Genomic DNA, 18,159 nt, shown 5'->3' on the forward strand with positions numbered 1-18,159 from the left:
CACAGAAGAAAAGGAAATGCATTCTCCCACCCCTGCTTTTTTCATGTGGAGCCCTGCACTTTCGTTTTGCACCCAACAAATTATGGAGTTGGCCCTGGCTGATTCTATAATCTCGCTAGGCAAAATGCTTTCTCAGGAAGGGGCAGCAAGAAAGCTTCCTAAAATGTAAGATGGGATCCCACAAACTCAGATGGCCTATTCTCTACCACACCCCAAACTATATTGCTAAGTATTTTTACTCGTGGTGTTATTAGGCCCAAAGCAGCTGCCAGTCCTTTTTCTGGTGGGTGACATCTGAAATGCACGAAGCAAGTATTCTATGTTCATCATTTCCTTAGCATACTTTTAAATCTCTGGAATGGTTCTCTAGGGCAAAAGATTGCCAGAAATGGAATAACAGGACCAGAAGGAAATCAGGGGTCTTTTAAAGGAAAAAGGCAAGAATAGAGTATAGCTTCCAGGTGCCATTAAATAAAAGAACAATTTTAGCTATTACATACCAGGAGAGAACATAATGTAGCAATGACAATAATCTGTATTTATTGTAAAGTATATACTACTTAGTTATAAAAATGAAAGGGGACAAATGTCCATAAAATGTAATAAAAGGGGTCCTTGGACAAAGCGTGAATTCCAAGGAGGAGGCCTGTAAGTGTGCCCCTGGCTTGCTGAACTGTGCCTTGGTTTGTAGGCAGGTATAATCTCTACCCCAAAGACACAATAAAGACAAATGAAATACCTGCTTCCCGCTCTGTGTGTCTTGGAAAAAGATATTATGTCATCTCAAAGACCAGCCAGCAGAATTAGTGTCAGTGATATTACATGGAAAAGTGATTGTTCATTTTTCTCTCTGCCAAGAGGCAGGAGGAACTACCTTAGCCTTATGGAATCATATCGAAGGATCTTGTCCCTCCTCCCTTTCCTTCTCAGGAACTATGAATGCAGAGGGATCTATCTGGCCAAAGCAAAACAGATAAATCAGAGACTCACTGAGTCCCAAGTTAGAAATGGCGATTAAAGATTTGTTCCAACCTCACTGTCTACAACATCGCTTCCTGCCAAGTGCAAGGCTAAATCTTGTTCCAATAAAGAATAGGGTTAGGGATCTTTGAACCACACAGAACAAAGAAGAGAAGAGTTGGTAAGTCACCAGGTGAATCTCAAAGACAAAGAAGGTCTCTTTCTACAAACTGATACTCACTCCCAGGCCCCACACAGATGGGGCAGCATTTTCCTTCAGGGATGAATTCCAGCTCCTGGTGCCCACACGACAGTGGTGGGCATGGTTGGGGGGTGCACCGGACCTCCCCATGAGTGCAGGAGCACACACTGCATGAGGAGGAGGACCACTCTGTTCCATGCTGGGGGTGAGAGAAAAAAAAAAAAAAAGGAAAAGAAAGTTATAACTAGAATATAGGCTTTCATTTGGCCAAACAAAACCAACCTCTTAAACGAAGGATAGATCTCAGGAAAGGTGGAAAAAGGCTCTAGGCTTGCAAGATTGAGACCAGGGTTTGCAATGTTCCAAGCCTTATGCCAATTTAAAAACTGGCTATTGTTTTCTTTTAATTATCCCTAAGATTTATATTTGAAAAATTCAGAAAAACACATAAAGGAAGAAAATTTACCCTAATCTCATCATTTAAAAAATTATATTAACCTCAAAGTAAAATACACACACATACACATGTATCTACTGAATTCTTTACAATGGTTATATTGTTTTCAATAGCTCTCACTCTGATTCTGTTTCTTTCTTTTTTCTTCTCTCTTTTTTTGCCTTTACTTTTGACCCTGATTAATTCCCATATTCATTCACATTCTTATTCCCCCTATTCCTCTCTCCCTCCTCTTTCCAATGATCTCGGGGTCCTGGGGAAAGTGTGATAGCCAGCAGGAAGCACCTGCTCCACTGAGGTCTTATACAAACTGCAGAGCCTACTCTTCCCAGTGAGGGTGCCAATCTACACACAGAGAATGTTCCTAATCCACTTTAGGCTGGGATACAACATTCCCAAAGTTAGCATCCTGTCAGTGATCTAAGAGATCCATGTTTTGAGTTATCATATGATTTACTGAGTACCAAAAATATCTAAATGAGCCACCCTCAGAAGTGATACAGAGTTAAAAGGGGATTTACCCTGAATGTAAAAAGCTACAAACATGTTGAATGCTTAGAGAAGTAACTGCCAAAATATGTTCTATTCTCAATGGCAGAATGGAATTACAGTAGTCTTTTACAAGATGTGGGGGGGCGGGGGGGGGAATTAGCTTAATGGGTATAGTTTCCTCCTATAACGTTTTCTTAAATATTGGAACCTGCTTTCCTTTGCCGCTATTAAATGTAGTATTTGATAGTATCTGATCAGCCCAAATCATTATAGACTTCTATTAAAAAAGCATACATTCCAGATGCTCAATCACTTAATATAATCTGGGGATTACAATGGTGTAACTAAGAATAGAAAATAAAGTCTTCTCACTTCTCCACAAGCCAGCATCCAGACTAATTATTCATCAGTCTCAAACACAAAAGAAATCCATCTTACCTAAATAAATCAGTATCCCTTTATTCTGCAAATTGCTGCCAGGTTGAAAAATGCCAAGTCTGACATTTGGAATGACTAATAACTTGTGCTATTATTGTAAAAAATAATAATAATAATAGGTATTCACATAATTTAATTATTTTGGAACCAAATAATTATAAAGTAATCATGAAGATTACTTTCCTCTAAGTAGACTGACTAGGAGTACAAGAAAGAAATAATGAAATACGCAATGAGTAGGTATAACCAAGGGTTTCTTTGGATATTTGCATGTTTTCAGATCCCAGCTCAGCCCTCCCTGCTTTGGGGTCGATGTTGATAGACTTAAGCTTTCTACATCTTAGCTTCCTGAAAAACTGAAATGGTGTGGCAGCATTCCCTTTGCTGGGTTATTATAAGGGTTAAAAGAGGTAGCTTGTTAAAGAGTCGGCAAGGAGAGTGGAGGTAAAAGGTGCTTGATTCTCTCCCCAATTTCCCTGCATCTGTTCATGGGCTTCTTCCCCCTTTTCACACCTTTGTGCCAACGGTGACTGTAGAAATGGACAGCACATCAAGGCCAAGTCCTCCTCCATCAATTTTTACTTCTACTATAATTAAATATAAAATTTCAAATTTGGTACAGAATATAAATGAGCAAGCCCACAACTTGCTAATAACTACAGGCTAATAAAAGATAGGGGCCAACTGACCTGTATGCTTTGAAAAGGCCTAAGCATAAAAGCAATGGAAGAAATTATAGGAGAAACTTGATAGGTTCTGATGAGTTAAAATTTCAAGTCTGTCAAAAATACATTATAAGCAAAATTAAAAGGAAAATGATAAACTGATTTAAAAACTGCAGGTTATATTAATTAGAACTAAAATCTAGTATATAAAAGCACTAACAAGCAATAAGAAAAAATCTCAATGGAAAAAAAAGGCAATAAGCTTATCAAATATTTAACTTTCTTAATTGTAAATAAATATTAAAATAAAAATTTGATAATGTTATTTTGTATCAGGCATGAAAAGAGTTTAAAATTCATAGTAGCTAGTGCTGGTGAAGCTGCAGTGGAGTAATTCTCCTACACAAAGCCTTCCTCACCATAGCACCTGGAGTAACTCCGCCAGGCAGGGCCAGCACTACCTGCCATATTCCCCATGGGTTTATCATTAGACGTAGACAGCTTAAAGTTAATTAATGGCAACAGATATCACATCTTCAATACTCAAAATCTTTAGATGCGTTCACCTACTAATTTCAAAGAAAATGATCAATGATACACAAAAAAAGTTTAAATACCAGGAATTCCACGTCATTGTTCTTTATAGCAAAATTGGAAATATTTTAGTGAAAATTAAAAGCTACCCACATGCTTGATAATAGGAAATCATTTTCTCCACAAGTATGCTAGGAAACTATTTACAATATAATGTTAAATTTAAAAGCAAGATATAAATTGTATGCACAGCATAATTGTGATTATGTAAAACATATATCTCTATCTATCCACTGCCACACCCTAAAAAACTAAAAGAATAGTAACAATGATGTGTAAAGTTTGGAGATTATTAGTGGATTTTTGCTCTGTTTTCATAAACTTTCCTACTTTCAAATTTTCATCAATAAACATATTTTTACTTTTGTCAGAGAGCAAATTACTGTTTAAAACATCTAATGGATCAGTTGCATATCTTAAGTAAAGTAAAATTTGAAGGTTGCATATAAAATGACTTGAAGTGAAATTCTTTATTCTATTAAAAATTAGGAGATTGCTGTTAAACATCTAGACATTTCACTTCATTAAAACAAGAGCTTGGGAGTTTTTTACTACTAAGAAACATTGTCATTTCTTAAACATTTGCAATCACATTACCTTTCAGACAGAGACCACAAAAATTAATTATAAAAACAATCTGTCAATCACCAAAATTTTTTCATCTATAAAATGAGAGAGCTGTATTAGTTAATCTCTTCAGTATCTTCGAACTCTATAATGATGTGAATCTATTATCTAACTCAGGAGAAATAAAATTAAGCAGAGGACCCCTTCACAATAAGCTGGGGAATTATAGGAATAACAAATAACTTTTGGCAGGGAGACTGCATAGCATGATGTCAAAACCACAGAAGAAGCGCCAGATGGTGACCCAAAGCACACAGAGTGAAAGAACTATTCCCACCTCTCACTCAGGAAAAAGTCACATAAGTCCCCTTCGTTTTCACCTCCTACCCCCATCCCTAAAATAGTGACACTTCTCTCACCAAAGGAAGACTAGAGATCTAGAAGTTCAGCACATACTGATATGTGTGTGTGTGTATGTATAATATATCTCATTATATGTAGATATCTATACATAATTTCGGTGTTCCATATACTCGTTTACAAAAGCCTTATTTTTTACAATCACTGTAGCAGCAAAGAGAGCTTTGAAAAATCAAAGAATAATTGCTATACAATGCAATGCTCTTACAAGACCTGGTTTTAGCTGTATCATTTTAACCTCGTTAATACTTTTCAAAAAAGTGTGCTTTCGATACCAAGCAAAAAGCACATTCTGCAGACATCTTAAATATATTCTTCTACACAGCCAACTAACAAGTCAGCTTGACTGTTGACATAAGTCCAAAGGAAAGATAAGGTCATAAAGTATTTGCCTGGCTTACTGACAGAACAACAAAATAATTTTTCTCCATGTAATTTGTTCCCATTATGAAGTTAAAGATGTAGAATATTAAATATCTAAGAATTTTCGGTTCATATTATAATTACATCCTCTACATTGAGGAGAACAAGGCTGCAAAATTCAATATTCATTTCTTTCCTCACACACATCAATTGCTTCTCCTTTTAGCCTCAATTGGATGCAAGCACTAAGGGTGTCACCACCTGCCACTTTCTTTTTTTAGTGAATCCTCAAGCATTATCATCTCACACATGACACTATCTGGTACTGGAATTAAATTAGTACAAAGGAAAAGAAAGGGGATTAATGGTCCTTCCCCCTCTCTTTCTCAAACTAATTTGTGGGGAAAAGAAAAGGGGAAAAGCATTCCAATACTCCTCAGGAAAACAAGGTGGGCAGAGATCCAAATGTTAATTCGAAGGGACAGCTTTTGGGAGGTCATGGATGAAATGGTCCCCCAAATGCTGGCTGTAATAAGCCCACACAACACTGTCAAATGATCGGGAGTCACATAAAGGCTCAAGTGTTCTCCTTACCCTAGGAAAGACAGTGGGACTTCCCTCGACTAGCTGGAGTACCAGTTGTATAAGATGCCGCCTACTCTGTCAGCAAAGGAGGTTTTCTAGTGAGGCAAAGCTGTAGCCTTAAAGTGCTGCTTTTTCATGCTGCCCTGGGCTCTACCATCCTTGGCTTTGCTTTGTTTCAACTCTCTTCTCTGGGGACATTTCTACTGATTCCCCTCCTGCCACACTCACTCTATCCTAAAGCCTCTTCTAAATCTCTCTTAGGGGAAAGCTTTCACTTCAGATTACCATTCCAAAGTTCTTAAAACACCAGGCTATTTTATAGCTACTGGGAGAGTCTCCATAACCTGCTCTATAGGATGCAACCAGAGGCTAAAGAAAGGATTACTGCTGTTCAGCCAGAGAGGAAAGTGCTCTGGAAACTGCTTCTCAACCTGAAAGGGGAAAAGTCTCCAAGATCCAGGGGGGAAAAGCTGTGATACAAGTGACAAGGTGAGCCTCAGAGCAAACCCAGAGAATCATTTAACTCACTCAAGAAAATAAATACTATTAGGAAGGATTTGGCAAGAACCTAGGGGAAATGAAAGAGAGGAAGGAAAGACAGGAAGATAAGAAACGTGATCATTTTAACTTTATTAAGACTAAAATTAGAAGATTTTGTCTTGACTTTAAAAAAAAAATCAATCTTCTATCTCTATTTGAAGATGTAGACCACTAGAGATTTTTTCCTTCAAGCTACAGTTCCTTAAATTCAGACTCTTTCTCAGTTATACCAAGTATCAGAATTATAATTATAACATTTTCTGAGGGAGTACATTTTGCAAGTTGCATATGGGAACACAATGCTGTAATACAGCAAAAGGGGTGAACTGCAAGGGAGGCAGGCAGAAGCAAGGCTTTCTGAACTTTTCCACAAAAGTAGGTCAGTGGGTTTCAGCAGATCTGTGATCCTAGAACTGCTCAGCCACACAGGTACTTGGTCAATGACCAACATGCCCTTCTTGAGACAAGGACAGATAAGACGGAGAAGAAATTTACTCATTACTTGAGTCCTCTAGTCATCAATGTTTTTTTGAACACCAGCTCTGGAAAAAGTTGATTGCTAAATGCCGGATTAGGTGGGAAGCAAGGGAGATGACTCTAAAGATACAGAAAACATTCTTAATTTTCTCAGGCCTCGTAAATCAAGATAAGACACACAAATACATGCACAAATAAAACACGACAGAGAAAATGATATGTGTCATTAAGAGTGGTCCACACAAAGATTTAATGAACTCTGATTTCCCGTGTCCCTGGTATCACCTCTTATTTCAGATGTCTAGTTTTCCCCAGATCCTGACCTTATTTTGAACCTGTGTGTTTATTCCTTCACCTGAATGATTCATTTTGGTGTTTTTGACCTTGAATCTCACACCTCTTCCAATCTTGAAGAACGTACATTATTTCCATCGGCAATCTCCCCTGCAGCACTTTACATTTCACTGGGGATCCTTTTCTGTGGCACGTAAAGCTCATATTACCCTGCTTAACACAGACCGAATCAAGCAGCACGGGGCGATGTGTGGTATAAAGACATTCCCAGCACAGACCCTGCTGGGGTGCCTTTCAGCAACACAACGTGCAGAAGGGAAACAGTGGCTTCTTCAGATAATTAGGAGACAGTGGCTCAACTGAGGTGATCATTTCCCATGGGGAAAGCACACTCTATGCACTGAGTTTTAGGTACATATGCTGAATAGCAGCCAAGAGTGGATATATCAGACCCTGCTAACCTATGCTCTGTCCTGAATGGGTAGAGACACTAACTGGGGGAATGTTCTTTGTCAGGTGAGAGAGGAGGATTAAAGCAAAAAGCCTCTTTCTACCACATTCAACTTCACCTACTGCCTCTGGGTAACATTTAGGTATGAGTGAAAATGAACTGTATCTATCCATTCCATTTTCATAATTTCTGTTATAAACATTGCAACGGTACTTTTTTTTTTAAACATCTACAGCACCCAGTCTTCCTAGGTGGTCTCCTGCCCAAGTGCTAACCAGGCCCAATCAACCCTGCTTAGCTTCCAAGACCAGACGAGATCAGACGTGTTCACGGTGGCATGGTCGTAGACACAACGGTACTTTTTAATCAGTATTTAATATCTCTAAATTAATCCTAAAGGATCTGGAACAAGAAAGTACAATCAGAGAAGTTTAGGATTTATTTCTAGTACTGTGGTTCCAAACAAGGGTAGGTGAGCATTTCGTCCCTGGGGGAAAATTTGGCCATGGCTGCAGACATTTCTGGTTGTCAGGACCAAGAAAGCACAGTACTAGTATCTAGTGGGTAGAGGCCAGGGATACTGCTAAATTTCTTACAATGCGTAGGACAGCTCCCACAACATAGGACAGGTGAAGTTTAGAAATGCTACCCTAAGGGAAAGAGCCCTGAATTAGGAGTAAGAAGACCAGAATTCTAGGCCAGGTTATACCATTTATCAGTAATATGACATGGGGCAAGTACCTTAAGCTCTTTGCAATTCAACTTCTTCATCTATAACACAGGAGTAATAATATTTGCTCTACTCACCCACTCAGGGCTGTTTGTAACTACCAAATGAAAAAAATGTGTGTGATATACAAAAACAAGGTGGCACTTTTATTATTAAGCATCATAACTTCTTCAACATCAACAATCTCATACTACTCTTTATACAGGCATAAATTCAATCTACAAATATTTACGTAGGGCCTGTAGAATAAATAAGACAGTTTTCATTTTATTCAAGAAACCCAAATGCCTATGGAAAGTCAAATGAGCTCCCAGTCCTCCATAGCAGGGACAAAGAAAGAAAAGCTCTCTTGTCAACACAAGGTTAGCATTCAGCTTTTCTTTGCCAATGATCTACAGACACAGAATCAACCCTGGATCAGAAAACACTTACCGCATGGATTTTCTTTTCATGATGGCAAGATCCAGGAGTCGTCGACACACACTCGGGGCAGCACTGGTTAGCAGCTATTTGAAGCACTTCTCCCTGAACATTTAAAAACAGCTCAGTGTAAAACAACAGAACAAACACAGTCACAGTGGTACATTGCACCCCAAGCCATCTCAGATTCACTAAATCTCATGAGTTTCCATGGGTGACAACAGCAGACAGGATAAACTGAATAAACTAACAAAAGGGATTCTCTCTGTCAAGATGAGCTTCTCTCACAGATAAAATGAACCCCCTTGTGAAGGTAATTTCCTTGAAAATTGTCTCTATCTTTTCACATTTAATGAAGTGAAGAATTTTATTCACTAGAAATACTTCATCTGAGTGTCACATAAAAAAAGGCAACCAGGATGAGAAAAGAACCGCATCTCCCTAAAAGAGAAGACTTGGACTGGAATGGGAGATAACCACAGAGCTGGCAGTTCTTCCAGCTCTCTTCTAGAGGCCCGATGCAGCCAGCAGGGAGGAACTGAAGTTCTCATGTTCACTTTTTCCTTGGACACAGAGTAGCAAGGCACACAGGGTAGGAGACTGAAGGACTAAGCTGGGAGAGGAAACAGAATTGTTTGTTTGTTTATTTGAGGGGGGAGTTGTTGTTGCTGTTTTGGAATTTTATGTTTGTTTGTTTGTTTTTAACACAAATACAATGTGCACACAGCTACCTATTCATTTTCTTTGCTGCACATTGGGATTGGGATTGGTGACCATGATGGCCATTTGTGCTGCTCTTTCTACAATGGCTTTGTGGTTCTTTGATGAGACGTAGTGAGCAATCTCAGCACAAGGTTTGTTTCCCATCAACAGCACTTCAAACTCTTTGACATTGTGGACCAGGAACTTCTAAAAGCCACTGGGCAGCATGTGCTTTGTTTTTTTGTTACTCCCATAACCAATGTTAGGCATAAAGATCTGGCCCTTGAGTCTTCTGAGTGCTCTGTTGTCAATGCCTCTGGGTTTCCACCAGTTAGGCTTAATTTTGACATATCAGTTTAACTGGTGCCAGATAAACTTCTTGGTTCTCTTTTTGATGATCTTGGGCTTCACAAGGGGTCTGAGGGCAGCCATAATGCTGAATAGGAGATGCCTGCCACCTCCATAGGCAGCACCAAGGAAAAGAGGAAACAGCATTGTTAAAGTATCACATGTACTGTGGGGAGCTGGGTAGAATTCATGGGCTCCAAGGAAGATCTATATTATTTTTCAAGGCTTCTCTAATTGCAATTGTATTTCCTATCAAGATGTGATACTATCAAGGGAATGGGCTACGCGTGATACCCCAGGATTTTGGAAGATGTCACATTCACTATCTATCCATTTGCCATGGTAAAAAATCCATTTACCTAAGGTTATTAAAATTATGAAGCAAAGAGCTTAAGTTTGTCTTTGGAGCCAGTGATTCCCCAAGCAGATCTTCTGCTTCATCTTGTTCTTCTACTATATATATCTTAGAGTTTCCTCAAGTCTAGAGAGGTAGCAGAACAGGCAATGAGTGATTTTGATCAAAAATGGTAGGAGATCCTGAATCAGCCAGGAAATCATAACTTGTCCACAGAATAAGTCTACAAAGAATTCAGCTGGTAAGATGAAAAAAGAAAAAAAAAACAACGCATGTGTGTGTGTGTGTGTGTGTGTGTGTGTGTGTGTGTGTGTGTGTGTGTTAATGTTTCCTTGTTGTTTGGGGCTGCTTCTGTTAAAAAAAAAAATGTGCCTATGAGAGAACTCTAATTTTTACATAACTACATCCACAAGAGTGTGTGAGAAATGGGACTAAGATTTTATAACCATTAATCCATTAAACAGATAAATACACCAGTAACAGTGATCAACAACTTCTTCCTCTTTGCTTGATGAAAGATAAACATATGATATGGGATTTTATAAAACTATACATACCATGCACTATTCATGACTTTCAGAAAAGTGCCCTCTGCACCCCAAAAGAAAACTACATTTGTCTGATTTTCACTAAATTAAATGTAGGAACTGCATTAGCCTAATCTGCATCGAAAATTTCATACTGTTAGTACATGAGATAATCTAAGTATTTATATTCTGACACAAAAGCAGAGAGCAAGAGAGAAAAGCAGGTAGGATGGAATATATTATGCTCCCAAATGAGTTTTATTTGTTTTACATAAAGATTGATTTTAAGATTTGGCCCTCAAAACTCATTTCATAAATATAATATTCTTTATTAATAAATGGCAATGGTGGCAGTCCCCATCTTGAATCTATCTGTTCAACTCCTGGTTGAACATGAAAGAGGTAATTTGGGGCTAAAGGCAGAGTAAAAATTTTTCACGTGGTACTCAGAGGGGAGATGGGGAGTTTTTGCTACCTAACCATAGCCTTGTGAGATGTAGGCTAAGCAAAACACATAACCCTACTGACCACCCAGACTTTGCACTGGGGAACATTGAGAAGTGGCTGGATGGGCAAGAGATACCAATGAAGATCACAAGGAGCTGAGCAAGCTTACTTGCCTAGAATTTAAAACCAACTAACAATAATTATGATGATCATTAATAATTGTAGCTAACTCTTATTGAGTACTTATAACAACCCTACACACACACACACACACACACACACACACACACATATGTATATATATATAACTTAATTCTCACAACAACTCAATAGATAAATACCATTATTAATTGCATTGAAGTTTGCAGTCGAAATCACACCCATGTAATAATAGTGTTCTTTCGCATGGTATTGTCCTCTATACATACATATTCTCCAGAAATCCTTAAGAGAGGATTGGTTCTGACAGGACTTAGTTAAATAGTCAAGGTTTCTGAATCTTTCTCTGTCTCTGTCTCTTTCTCTGTCTCTAGCTAGCTAGTCTATATGGATATAGAATCGGTTATATATGATTATAGAATAAATAAATGATAGCTAGATTAATAGATGATAGATAGATAGATAGATAGATAGATTCAAATATCTATTAGAATATTGATACTAGGTTATTTATAGTCAATCCATGAGCAAAACTTAAATTGTAAAAGTGCTTTTAAACATGTCAAAAACATGATAGGAACCCAAGTTATTAATGATTATAATAATAATAAGACATTTAGTTTAGGGTACAATGGTGAGTCACTAACTTATGCCATGAACTAACGTAAGAATCTACCACAGCAAATTTGAATAACGACACATGTTGCTGAGAAATACAAAGGAAAACTTTAAAGCAACACGGTGGAGTAGAAATGACATTGGATCATTTAGACCTGAGGACTAAGGTTCTTGTTATGGCTGTGCCACTGAACTAGCTTTGTATCTTTGAGCAAGTGACTAAACCACTAAAAGTCTGTTTCTATGTCTACAGAATAAGGAAGTCAGACTATATGAATTCTAAAGAATTATTATAGTTCAATTATTCTCTGATCTATTTCATTACTTAAAATAAAGAACTCGAATGCTTTGTGAATATACTCATGTAATCTTGGAGTTGGAAGTTTACTATGGTTGAGTCATCTAGTCCAACCTTTTCCTTACAGATAAGGACTCTCCTTAGAATTCATGTTCTCCAATTATATCATTCTTCTTTATTACTATCATTCAACAATTTGCTGATCACTCTTTCATACTTATTCACTAAAGACTTGGCACTTGAGTCTCAGTTTCTGTTCTACCCTATGTCTAGACATAATTCTGAATAACTTCAAGGTCCATGGAAGTGACCAGTCTAACATTTTATGCTTGTATATTCTTGATGACCTCAATTTAATCTTTATCTCTATTCTACCTGAGCTCCCACATGGTCATAGTCAACTTTAGGATCTGTCCAGAGTCAAAATTATTCAACACCAGGAGCTTCCCACCCTATCTGAACCTCCTAGCCTTTAGCTCTCTCACTCTCATTCCCACTCACCTCACATCCTTCAAAGAGATCCTTGAACACTTCTTTTTCATGCAGTCTTTCGACCCCCAGATGCCCTCCTTTTCCTATTCATGTTAGCCTCATGCTAGCACAATGCTTCCTGCACCTCTATTCTTTTTCTCCATTAATATGGCAGAATTCCAATCCCAGATCTATTTCACAATTTGCCTTATTCTCTTTTATACCTGGCTGGTAGCATTGTTGAGAAAATCATTCCATTATGCAGTTTGGTAGCCCCACAGGTAGATGGTCTCCTGCTCCCATGGGCCCTTCACACAACCTGCAAATGCTTTACCTTAACTTTGGTCAGCCCGCCTTCTCCCCTCAGTGACAGCTCCTAACATTCACTACTTTTCTCCAACTCCCAACTAAACCTCAAAGTCTTCACAAAGTCAGCTTATTAAATATGAACTACTTCAGTATCCTGTCCTTCTTCTTACCCACAACTTTAACTATAGCTGGATTCATTCATGGCTCTTTCTTTCCACTTTTAGAGAATGAGATTGTCCTCCCCACCCCATGTTCTAGATCCCACACATTCTGTTCTACTCTGAAACCACTCCTTCTAGTTCATTCATTCTGTCTCTCTGTCTTTCCTTCTTACCCTATGCCCCATATCTTCAACTTCTCTCTCTCTTCTAAGTCATTCTCCTTTCTTTCCTAAGATGATCATGTCTCCCTCATGCTAACATCAAAAATAAAACAAAACCCTCTCTCTTCTCTTGTTTGGTCAATCTACAAGTATTGACTGAGCATCCTCTGTATACCACACATTGTGCTGTTTGATGGGCTGCAATAGTGAAGAAGACAGGTTCCTGTTCTTAAATTGCTAAGAGTCTGGAGGAAGAAGCAGACAAATAAATAAGCATTTGCATCCTAATCAAAGGCTGTAAGAAGGGTAAATACAAAGTGTCATACCATACTTAGGAGGTTCAATGGTCGGAGATGGGAAGTTCAAAGAAAATTCACAGATGTACTGGTATCCATCTAATATCCCATTTTTTTCCTTCCATTCTGTGAAGCTCCCTGAAAGAGCAGCCTTTACTTGGCCTTCCTTTCCCTACTTTTCATCTACTCCTCAGACCTCTGCAATACAGCTCCCACTCCTACTATTCCATTGACATCGACTTCAGTGTGATCCCTAGTGGCCTACATTGTCAAATCCAATGGACCGTATTAAATTCTCCTCCCAGTTACTCCCTCACCTGTGATGAAAACTGTTGCTATAAACTCCTCCTGGAAACTCTCTACTCTCCTGGCTATGAAAACTGATCTCTTTTCTGACCATGTCTTACCTCTTACCTCTTGACCATATCTTCTTACTCTTCCTAGGTTCTCTCTCTAGTGTTCACCTCCTCTTAAATAATTGTGTTCCCTAAATTCCATTCTTGGTCTTTCCTCTTTTTTTTAAACAATATTTTTGGATGATCTCTTTAATTCTAAAGGTTTGCACTACTGTCTATATGCTAATGATATCCACATTATAGCTCCAAACTTGTCTTATCCTCTGAGCTTTAGATTTATATATCCAGATGACTTTTTGAAATATCCACCTGGCTTTTCCATGGATACTTCAAATTCAGTGTGCCTCAAACTAAAATCATCATTTACTTCCCAGATGGGATTATTTTTCTCATTCTCCTACATCCCAAGACCAGTTGATGGTTCAACTAACCAACTAGTCATCAAGCCATAAATATGAAAGGCATCTCTCCTTTTCCATTCCCTCACCCTCATAACTTCATCGAGTCCTACTGATTTATTCCCTAAATATTTTTTGAGCCTGCTATTTCCTCTTGATACCCATACTACCAGTTCCCTGATTCAACTCTCATCTTAATTAATCTCACAACCTCTTAACTAGTCCCCTCATTTCTAATATTATATTACATTATCTTTCTAAAAACAGAGCTGGTCATTCTATATATACACCTGAAATCTTCTTTCATATTTTATCATCTTAAAAATAAAATTCCAAACTTCATAGTACAATATACAAGGTTCTCCATAACCTTGAACTTATCAACTCTGTAGCCTCATCTCATACATTCAGTCAGTCAAAAAATATTTATTGAGTACCAACCATGTGTCAAGTGCTATCATAAATGCTGAGAATATACAGTGAACAAAAGAAATATCAGTAAAATATAGAGTATGTTAGATAGTAGTTAGTGCCAAAAAGAAAAATATAGCATGGAAGAGGAATAGAAAATGTATGGTAGGGTGTGGAAGTTTCCAATTTTAAATAGAAAGACATTGAGGCAAAACTTAAAGAAGGTAAAACATCAAGCTCTCTCTCTCTCTCTGTCTCTCTCTATATAGAGAGATGATAGATAGATAGATAGATAGAGATAGAGATAGAGAGAGAGAGAGAGAGAGAGAGAGATATCTCTGTGGGAACAGCAGAGGACAAAGGCCCTGTGGCAGAAGAATGCCTGACATATCAATGAACAGCAAGCAGGTATGGTGTCTGAAGCAGAGTGAATAAGGGAGAGAACAGTTGATTAATTAGAGGGGTACCATATCACCTTAAAGGGCATACTCTAAGTGAGAGTATGGGCATGGCGGGCAGGTTGTTAACACACTGGATGTGTGATGTAGGAAAAAGTGGAGAGTTGAAGATGATGCTAAATTTTCTGGCCTGAGAAACTGGAAGAAGAAAGTTTCTATTTACTGAGATGAGAAAAATTAGAAGGGGAACAAATTGGGAAAAGACAATATAATTTGGTATAGAACAAGGGTCAGAACCTTTTTCTGTAAAGGGCCAGACAGTAAATATTTTAGCCGCAAATGTTCTCAGTCACAACTACAATACCTATGTCACTGTAATGCAGCCACAAGCAATACATAAACAAGTGAGTCTGCCTATTTCAATAACTTTATTTATGAACACTAAACTTGATTTCATATAATTTTCACATCATGAGATATTATTCTCTGTTGATTTTTTCCAGCTATTTCAAAATGCAAAACCATTTTTTGTTCACAGGTCATACAAAAACAAGCATCAGGCTAGATTCTGCCAGCTGCCTCCTGGTGTAGAACACATTGAGTTACAGCAATACCATGTAAGTCATAACATGTGGTTCAGGACTTCTTCCTTGATATCACAATCATTCATGTGACATAGAAAAGGGCAAATTTTCATGGCCACTGCATGACCAGCTCAGATTGTGACCTGAACAACTCAGCAAGCTAAATAGCGATCTTTTAGGAGTGTTCACTCCAAAAAATAGAAAGCCCCATAATACACAACAAAATATTATCAAACTTACCAACATTTGATTTACAATCAGCTTCTCAAAAATATAACCATGTAGAAAATGAGTAATACCTTAAAGATATACAGAACCTTCACGCCAATGTTAGAAACAAACAGAAATTTGTTAGCAGTAGCTGATATAAAATCTCAAGATTAATTATTATAGGTGGAGGAAGAAAACTAAAATGTAAACTGTGCTTATGAAATTGACAGAATGCTATTTTTTTTTGGAAAAAAAAAATAATTGGTCTTCTCCAGGGAGTTTCAAAAGCTCAGATTTGAAGCTTAAGCTTTTTTTTTTTTTTTTTATTAATAGACTCACTTTAAAAAGAGTCAGCATCTGGGAAAGAATATTCTAACGAATAGATGTATAGCTAGGAAAAACTGAAAAATTTATTCGAAAGGGGGCAGGATAACATATTCCTCATATACTTGGTAAAATACCAGAAGATTTCTTGAGTCAAACTCTTTTACATTCCCAGGGAACCCAGAGGCAGAACAAAAATACAATCAGAAGAAATAATGTTTTTAAAACATCATCTTCAAGAAGGTGATCCTCACTTTTCATCCATTCAATGGCTTATAAATGCTGTGGTTAGTATCGGTAGCTTTGGCAACTGTCAGACCCAAGAAAAATCTCTGGGCAGCAGTTTGTTTATTAATTGGATAATCATGGTTATGTTATTTAAAAATTAATTGGTTATGTTATTTAAAATATCTATGCTTCACTTTCCTCATCTGTAAAGTGGGGATAAAGATGCATACCTCACATAATATTAAATGGGACAACATTTTTAAAACCTTTAACTGAGTGTCTGGTCCAAAGAACTAATTGCTCAATAAACAGAAATTAAGATGTTCTTAGATATGATATCTAAAAATTCTTTCCTATATTTCACAAAGCTTCCAAATAGTTTGGGATAAATGTCAAAACCAGATGGCTGGAAAAATGCAAAAACCCTACAGTTCACAGACTTTACCAATGCACTTAGGATACAATTAGGATACCATACCTTCTCAAAAGCACACTGAGGATTTCTGCAAACAGCAGGTTTGCAGATAACAATATCACCATGGCAACGGCAATTCTGGCATGAGTCAGGCTTCCAAATTGTGGCATCCTGCAAAGAAGCATAAGCTCTGAGTTAAAAACTGATCAGTCAAGGTATGAGCACACAAAAGCAGCAACATCAAGAACCCCACAGACTGAACAATTAAAAGGAAAAAGAAAAGTCACAAGCACACACAGTGCTTCCTGGGCACTGATTAAACCTCGAGAGGCAATAAAAACAGTTTAATCCATTTCACCACAGTCAACCCACGTAGCCAAAGACAAGGGCATGCTGCAAAGAGCTGTCAATATCCAGAGTAAAAACCATCGATTGACCTGAAACGTCAAGAGTACAAGCTGCTCCCTGACTTGAAGTTTCTCTTTGCTGTTAACCAGCAGAAATTATCAGTGCCTGTTTAAAGGGAAATGACATTTGGATGAGCACTAACCAGCATCCTAAAAGCTGCACTGGCCAGTAGATAACCATCTGCACTTTCCAGCTCTTTGCTACAACACACTCTAGTGTTAAGCAGAAACAAGAAGGACTTGAGTATGTAATTCAATATTTTTAAGGCAGATCAAGCAACACATTGAGTGGCTCTTATGTGTCCAGCTGTACACAAGGGCATATTGAGGGTACAAATAAAGCATAAGTACATGTATCATCCATAAGGATCTCACAGATTATTTTAGATTATGAACAGAAGAGTATTAAATAAACATAAATTGATGGCACTATGTTAGTTCAACAAATTGGAAAAGAAAATAATAGTCATAAACAGAAGTGAAACTGGGCTCGGTGCAAAAATGTCTTAGAAATTTCCTTTCTATTTCCCACCTTCCAACATGATGAATCCATATTTCAGTTGTGCCCATTGTGAAGTATCTTTGAGCCAAACTATCACTCAAATCCCACAGAGACCAGTTTCTGTCCTTTGAAAAGTTGTTCTGATGACTTCCAATTGAAGCACTAAAGATACCTTAGGATGTAAATACATTTTCCCAGAGATTTCCTAACCCTAATTCCTATGTTATGTGAGTTGAAAACAACCATACTGTTGGAGGGGTTTTAAACACTAAACTTCTTTTAAAAGTTGTCCATGTTATTCTCTGGATTAAAACTATGACATAGCTCATCTTTACATATGGTGGGGTAATGTGCAAATGCCACAATCTGGCACTTGCTTCTTCCCCGGTCTTTGCAAATCTCATATCAAGCCTCAACCT

At 37.8% G+C, this 18,159-nt stretch overlaps 1 protein-coding gene and 1 pseudogene across 4 annotated transcripts in view; both read right to left on the reverse strand.

The window, feature by feature from the left end:
* FRAS1 (Fraser extracellular matrix complex subunit 1) overlaps positions 1 to 18,159 on the reverse strand; it is a 404,163-nt gene that overhangs the window by 235,140 nt on the left and 150,864 nt on the right. For all 4 annotated transcript variants that reach the window (XM_016154420.2, XM_016154419.2, XM_036227812.1 and 1 more), the window contains exons 3-5: positions 16,895 to 17,002; positions 8,668 to 8,760; positions 1,202 to 1,361 (exon numbers count right to left, since the gene is read on the reverse strand). In XM_016154420.2, the coding sequence (XP_016009906.2) occupies positions 1,202 to 1,361; positions 8,668 to 8,760; positions 16,895 to 17,002 (361 nt within the window). The remainder of the gene's footprint in view (positions 1 to 1,201; positions 1,362 to 8,667; positions 8,761 to 16,894; positions 17,003 to 18,159) is intronic.
* On the reverse strand, positions 8,793 to 10,356 carry LOC107515527 (annotated as a pseudogene).

Source organism: Rousettus aegyptiacus, unplaced genomic scaffold (genome assembly GCF_014176215.1).
Source record: "Rousettus aegyptiacus isolate mRouAeg1 unplaced genomic scaffold, mRouAeg1.p scaffold_m13_p_10, whole genome shotgun sequence".
NCBI classification, from domain to species: Eukaryota; Metazoa; Chordata; class Mammalia; order Chiroptera; family Pteropodidae; genus Rousettus; species Rousettus aegyptiacus.